This window comes from Centroberyx affinis, unplaced genomic scaffold (genome assembly GCF_046629955.1).
Source record: "Centroberyx affinis isolate AG114_WGS23_722 - 3 ecotype Tasmania unplaced genomic scaffold, CSIRO-AGI_Caff_v1 ptg001469l_1, whole genome shotgun sequence".
NCBI classification, from domain to species: Eukaryota; Metazoa; Chordata; class Actinopteri; order Beryciformes; family Berycidae; genus Centroberyx; species Centroberyx affinis.
Window position 1 is genome coordinate 5,001 of NW_027279938.1, and position 7,203 is coordinate 12,203.

A 7,203-nucleotide genomic window follows, 5' to 3' on the forward strand; every position below is an offset into this window, starting at 1 on the left:
TTCTCCATCCCCATCTCCCTCTCTCTGTCTCTTTTCCATTCCTTTCTGAATCCCCTCTCCTCTTTTCTTCATCTCCCTTTCTTTCTTTCCATCTATCCCTATCCCACCCTCTTTCCCCATGCCTCTCTTTTCCTCTCATCTTTCTTCATCTCTCTTTTCTCCCCGTTTCTTCATCTCTCCATCCCTCCGACTTTACAACGCGACCACTTGAGAGACGTATGACATCATCTCTCTCCTCCTCCTCCTCTCCCATGACCCTCATCTTCTCATCCTCCTCCTTTTTCTCCATCCATCCACCCCCCCCCCCGTTCTTTAATGCAACCACTTGAGAGAAAGAGAGATGACATCATCATCCATCTCTCTCTCTCCTCCTCATTTTCTTTTCTCCTCCCTCGCTCTAAAAACAGAGTTGGGAATTCCCTCTAGACAACTATTTTAATCTTTTTTGGTCTTTCTGCCTGTGTCTCTCTTTCCTCCATCCTCCTCATCTTCCTCCCCCTCACCTTCTATCTTTCTCCTCCTCCTCCTCCTATCTTTCTAACCACAGTCACCGCCGTGGAGTCATGGAGAGGATGACTTCAACCTCTCCCTCCATCCCTCCATCTCCTCCTCTCCCAACCTCTGTACAACCACATAGAGAAAAGGATCCTCTTTTCATCCTTCTATCTTTTATTTCTCCTCCTCTTTCCCCACTCGTATATTCTAGTCATTCAGCTGAGTGTCTGATAGCGAGTGTAACAGTGGAATCAGTCTGGACCAAGGTTATTATCGTTAACGAAAACTAGGTGTGAAAAAACATTTTCGTTAACTGAAATAAAAATAAAAACGAGACAAAAAAACGATAACTAACTGAAACTGTATTGTGTGTTTACAAAACTAACTAAATAAACTAAAATTATAGAGAAAATGTCTTTATTTAGTTTTCATCTTTGTCAATTTATTTCATACATAAGCCTAGTATTTAGAATTTTTGAATCTCGCTCCTGACAAATACCCCATATTACAAAAAAATACTAAAACTAACACTGAAACTAAACTAAGCATTTTCAAAAAATAAAAACTAAACTAAACTAGCAAACCCACTTTAAAAACTGAAATTGAAAACAAAAAGTCAAAACGAAATAAAAATAAAAACTAATGAAAAATGCAAAACTATAATAACCTTGGTCTGGAGGCAGAGTGGAGAAATGCTGCAGTTGACGCAAATAATGTCTAAATACACTCACCGGCCATTTTATAAGGTAGCCTACACCAGCTTGATATCACAAACAGCCAATCATGTGGCTGCAACTCAATATATAAAGCATGCAGACAGGGCGAAGTGGTTTAGATTTTTTGGATTTTTTTGTGCAAACTTTCGAACACATACGACGTGAAGAAAATAGGCTAAACAATTATAATAATAATTATTATTATTTAAAAAATAGAATTGCATTTATTTCAGATCACATAACTTTAACAAGCAAAAATTGGAACATAAACAATAGGCCTAAAATAAAAAAAATAAAAACCCCAGCGGTGATCAGCTTGACTCTGCGGTGGGCGTGACGTGATTGCGTTACCGCGGTAACGCAGTAACCGCTCTACAGGTGCAGCTCTACAGGTGTACCTAATAAAGTGGCCGGTGCGTGTTTATAACAACTAGGCCAGAAAGAGAGAGAGATGCCTGGTGTGGCTGTAGATCCAGTCAGTAATATTCAGTAATAATAGTAACGTACTGTAATAATAAAATGTCTTTGGCCTCGCCTCCCTGTCTGATCGGTCGGTTCCAGTCCCATCTGTTTAGCAAGTCCAACACAAACAGGTTTCTCCTCTACTTGTGATGTCCTTCTCTGTCCGGTTTGTCAGAGCAGACACAGTGTGACTCGAGCACCAACTGTCTGACCAACACCATGTGCTGCATCACAGTGAATTATTATCATTTTATACCAGAAGTCTGACCAGAGAAATCATTCCAGTGAGGAGTGGGAGGATTTTACTGTAAGAAAAATAACCTTTTTACCTCATTTTAACTATCATACCATACACCTGTTAGACAATGTATACCAAAAAAACAAAGGCAACAAATGTATTTTCTTGTATTTGCATATCAAAATCTCATTACATTTCCTTCCTGGAAAACAGTGCATCTTCACTGGTGACCTCATGCTGCACCAGGAGGCGTAAATAAAAGCTACAGCCAATTAAACACCTCTATACTCCCTCTCCTCCCATCATCTGCCCGTCTCTCCCTCTCTCTCTGTCCATTTCTCTGTCTATCTCTCTCTCTCCCTCTTTCTCCATCTCTCTCTCTCTCTCCCTCTTTCTCCATCTCTCTCTCTCTCTCTCTCCCTTTCTCCATCTCTCTCTCTCTCTCTCTCCCTCTTTCTCCATCTCTCTCTCTTTCTCTCTGTCCATTTCTCTGTATCTCTCTCTCTCCCTCTTTCTCCATCTCTCTCTCTTTCTCTCTGTCCATTTCTCTGTATCTCTCTCTCTCTATCTCTCTCTCTCCCTCTTTCTCCATCTCTCTCTCTTTCTCTCTGTCCATTTCTCTGTATCTCTCTCTCTTTCTCTCTGTCCATTTCTCTGTATCTCTCTCTTTCTCTCTGTCCATTTCTCTGTATCTCTCCCTCTTTCTCCATCTCTCTCTTTCTCTCTGTCCATTTCTCTCTCTCTCTCTCTCTCTCTCTCTCTCTCTCTCTCTCTCTCTCTCTCTCTGTAAGGCAGTTGGAGATTCCCTGCGACTGAAGTGGTCACATACCACATAATGACAGAGCACACACACACACACACACACACACACACGCAAACACACACAGTCGTACAAGGAGGGCTCTACTGAAGGAACAGATGTTTATTGTTATGAACTATAGTTATTTTTATATATTTTTTTTTACGTTCACACATGACATGGCGGTCTGGATAGGTGAGGCGAGGCCGGATGTTGAGTTTAAGGTTGGAGACTGAAGACGTCACTTTGTTCTCGTTTTAGAAAAATAGACGAGGAGCTGCTGTGTTTCTCCTGCTGTTATTACTGTTTCATATCAATCCGCTCCAGAGTCTCTTGTGATTGGTTGAAAGTGTATTGCGTCAGTAGGGCTGGGTTTAAAAAAAATCAATTTTCTGATTCAAATCGATCTTCATTTGAATGATCCGATATCGATAAAATCCCAAGATCGATCTTTTAATATATGCCCAATATATGCCTGTAGAGTCTGTAGAGTTGCACAACTTGCAGTATATAATATTGGCTGCTGTAGTGTGTTGGTCATGTTAAATAAAAAGTACATTAATGTAACTGCTTTGGGGTCAATTCTTAATGTAAACCTTAATATTTTTTATAATGCACCAGGTTAGAGGGTTCCTTGTACAATTTACAGCATTAGTTCTCTTGAGAATCTCCTTCATATCCAAGCAAAATTGATATTGTAACTGAAATATCCCTAACCGCATTGATATTGAATCGAATCGAAAATCGAATCCTTGTGAATCGGAATAGAATCAATTCGGGAAATCAGTGGCGATACCCGTCAGACCGTCAGAACCTTTTGCTCGCTCGACCCGGGAAATGAACACTCCCGGGAATTTCACTCGGGTCTTGACGAAGGGATTTACTGGATCAACTTTTCCGGGATATGTCGGGGCGATTTGTGGGCGGAGCTGCGTGTGTGGGAGGAGCTAGAGAGAGACGGACAGAGAGCTGAACCCAGACAGACGAGCTCCACGTGTCTCTACTGTAGAGCTGGGAGCTGTGTTCTACCAGAAGCTTCTATCTGCTGGACAACATGAGGGACTACAGCAGTTTAGCTCTCTGTCTGTCTGTCTGTCTGTCGCTCCTCACTCATTAAGTGGTGTCTAACACACACACACACAACTGTACACCAGAGATAATTACAATGTGAAGCACTGGGTAGTAAGTGTACAGTGTATGTTGTACTGTGCAGTAAAAAGCCTGTGTTCTTCTAGGCGTGTGTGTGTGTGTGTGTGTGTGTGTGTGTGTGTGTGTGTCATTACGAGGTAACCGGTGGACATCATTAGAAGTTGTGGCTCTGTGACTGAGCACTTTCTCTGTCTTTCCCTTTCTTTTACTCTCACTCTTTCTCTGCACCCGTCTCACTCTTTCTCTGGATAGATAACTAGATACTGATAATTATAAACTACCGTATAGTTCATTTTGTCAAATCGATTAATTTATCACCTCAATTTGAATGTAGGAACTGTTGCTTGTTGTGTTTTTTTAGGGGGGGGGGAATTAACATTCAGAAAACTGCTTTGGTGATTTTGTTTCTGCTAAACAACTGTAATGATTAACTGAATTGAGAGAGAAAAGAAAGTGAAAGAAGTAGAGAGAGAGACAATAGAGAGGACATAGGGAGAGAGAGAGACAAGAGAGAGAGAGAGAGAAAGGAGAGAGAGAGAGAGAAAGGAGAGAGAGAGAGAGAGAGAGAGAATAAAAAAGGAGGAAATAAAAACGTAGAGAGAGGCATGTAGAAGAGAACAAGTCCAGAGATGTTTAACCCACATCAGACACACCACTCTGTTTACCATGGGCGGGTCTGGACTGGGCGTGCGCGCGTGTGTGTGTGTGTGTGTGTGTGTGTGTGTGTGTGTGTGTGTGTGTGTGTGTGTGTGTGTGTGTGTGTGTGTGTGTTAGCACGCATATCTATGTGTATGTGTGTACTGAGTTTTTTTTGTGTCTGTGCATTTGTGTATTGGATTCGGACATATTTGTTTGGGTGTGTATTTGTGTGCAAATGCCTGGAGGTTATGCCTACTTTTCAATCGTGTGTGTGTGTGTGTGTGTGTGTGTGTGTGTGTGTGTGTGTGTGTGTGTGTGTGTGTGTACACATTTGCTTGTGTTTATGCATGAACGAATGCGTGTTTGTGCACATGCTTGGGCGTTTCCATTGCATTTGCTCTCTCTCTCCCTCTCTCTTTCTCTTTCTCTCTCTCTCTCTCTCTCTCTCTCTGTGCTTTCAGTTGCTTTGGTTATGGGATGCCGAGGCCTGGTGCTACCACGGCAACCGCAGGGTGTGTCGCACTGACAGCGGAGGAGGGCGTGGCCCAGGTGAATGATTGGTGGTATGTCTGGGTTGCTATGGCGACAGGTTTCTAGGTTGAGAGTTCAGTTTCGAAATGATAAAACTGACACCACTATTTTACCAACTTCTGCCACTGCCGAGTGTGGCGCTGTCTTCTACTGCAGAGTATTTCAACAAGTTTTTCTTTTTTGATTCAACACAGTAAATAGTGGGTCATCAACAAGTCTGAAGTTCAACAAGTGGACAGCTACAAATTCCTGGGCGTGACAATCTCCTCCACCTTGAAATGGGGGGATAACACCACTACTATTCTCAAGAAAGCACACCAGAGACTTTTCTTTTTAAGACAACTGAGAAAATGTGGTTTATCCAGGAACGGTATGGTGCTATTTTATAGAGCAGCAGTGGAGAGCATCCTTACCTACGCAATAACTGTGTGTTTTGGCAGCATGTCAGCTGAGGACAGGAGACAGGTGGACAAAGTGGTGCGCACTGCATCCAGAATTATCAGATGTGATCTCCCACCCCTAGCAGAAATCTATAAGGCTAGACTACAAAAGAAGGGCCTTAAAGTTCTAAAGGCCCACTCTCACCCGGCTAACAACCTTTTTAATCTTCTGCCTTCTCAAAAAAGAGTTTGAAGTGTTAAGACCAGAACATCCAGATTCCAGAATAACACAAACTTAGCAGTACAGGCCGCTCGGTAGGTTCTTCGGAGTTTATTTTATTCTACCCATTTGTTTTATGCTTTTATGATTATTTTATGGCTTGGATGTTATCTATCTGGTTAATACTTTCTTTTTTGAATGTATTATGTGTTTTTAAGTGAGTGGTTCTATGTGTTTGTCTGTGTTTAAGTGAGCTCACTAAGACAAGTTCCAATCAACTCTGTTGATATGGCAATAAAGTATTGAATCTTGAAACTGTTCCACATCAGATGGTGTCCACTGGCCTTACCGTTCTTCAGGGAGAACACCGGTGTCATTTAGAGGCAAATCACATTTACTTCTGTCTAAATCTAGTGTACATTTCCCCCAATTATTTTGCAATGCATGGCGCACGTAAATAGTCTTAATTTCTTCCTGTGGTGTCAGCTGACTGACAGGAAGCAGAGCGGAACGTAACGCAAGCACTGACATCTGCAACTAAACTCCTAACGGCTGGATGTTAGATGAAGGTGGTGTTGGTGTTGGTGTTGGTGTTGAGCAGCCTCCTCCTTACCTTTCTTCACCTTCTTCTGCAGTTTGATGGTGTCTGAAGACTTCTTCTTGATGTCCGCCCTCGCCTTCTTATACTCTGGACAGGACAGGACACACGGGGTAAGACACAAGAGTGAGAGAGAGAGAGAGAGAGAGAGTGAGATTGTGTGTGTGTGTTGGTGTGGTCATCATACCTTTAGCGTGGTCTTTGTCCAGCTGACTGGCCACTTTCTTCCACTCCTCCATCTTCAACTCCAATGGAGAGATGAGACTGTCTGAGAGGGCTCTGAGATAGAGAGAGAGAGAGAGAGAGAGAGAGAGAGAGAGAGAGAGAGAGAGAGAAAGAGAGACAGAGAGCAAGAGAGAGAGAGGGAGAGATGAAATGTCTGACCTAACATTGTGTTCATCCCACTGTCTTGTAGGAATGTGTTCAGATGTCCAGTTAAGACTTTAACAGATATAGATAACAGTTGAGTGTTCCCTTCCACTAACCAGATTTCAGACAAACCAGACTTGCCCAGTCAGTGTGGATTTGACCCAGTGACTGACTGGTGAGCAGCCTGCCTGCTGCCTGTCTGTCAGATACACTGCTGTCACTAGACACTGGAAGACCTGGAGCATCAGCCTGCCATCTGACTGACAGGTCAGCTGATGTCACTGCTACTACTACCACAGCAAATACTACTACCACAGCAAATACTACTACCACAACTACTACTACTACCACAGCAAATACTACTACCACAACCACTACTACTACCACAGCAAATACTACTACCACAGCAAATACTACTACCACAACTACTACTACCACAGAAAATATTACTACCACAACTACTACTACCACAGCAAATACTACTACCACAACTACTACTACTACCACAGCAAATACTACTACCACAACTACTACTACTACCACAACTACTACTACCACAGCAAATACTACTACCACTGAGGCTACTACTACTACTGCAACTAGTAAG

General features: G+C 42.5%; 1 protein-coding gene across 1 annotated transcript in view; it reads right to left on the bottom strand.

The window, feature by feature from the left end:
• LOC139650243 (protein MTSS 1-like) overlaps window positions 1-6,504 on the bottom strand; it is a gene marked incomplete at its 3' end in the record, with an annotated part of 10,929 nt that extends 4,425 nt beyond the window's left edge. The window contains exons 1-2 of the mRNA XM_071526847.1: window positions 6,415-6,504; window positions 6,243-6,317 (exon numbers count right to left, since the gene is read on the bottom strand). Coding sequence (XP_071382948.1) covers window positions 6,243-6,317; window positions 6,415-6,466 — 127 coding nt within the window. The remainder of the gene's footprint in view (window positions 1-6,242; window positions 6,318-6,414) is intronic.
• Between the last annotated feature and the right edge of the window lie 699 nt (window positions 6,505-7,203).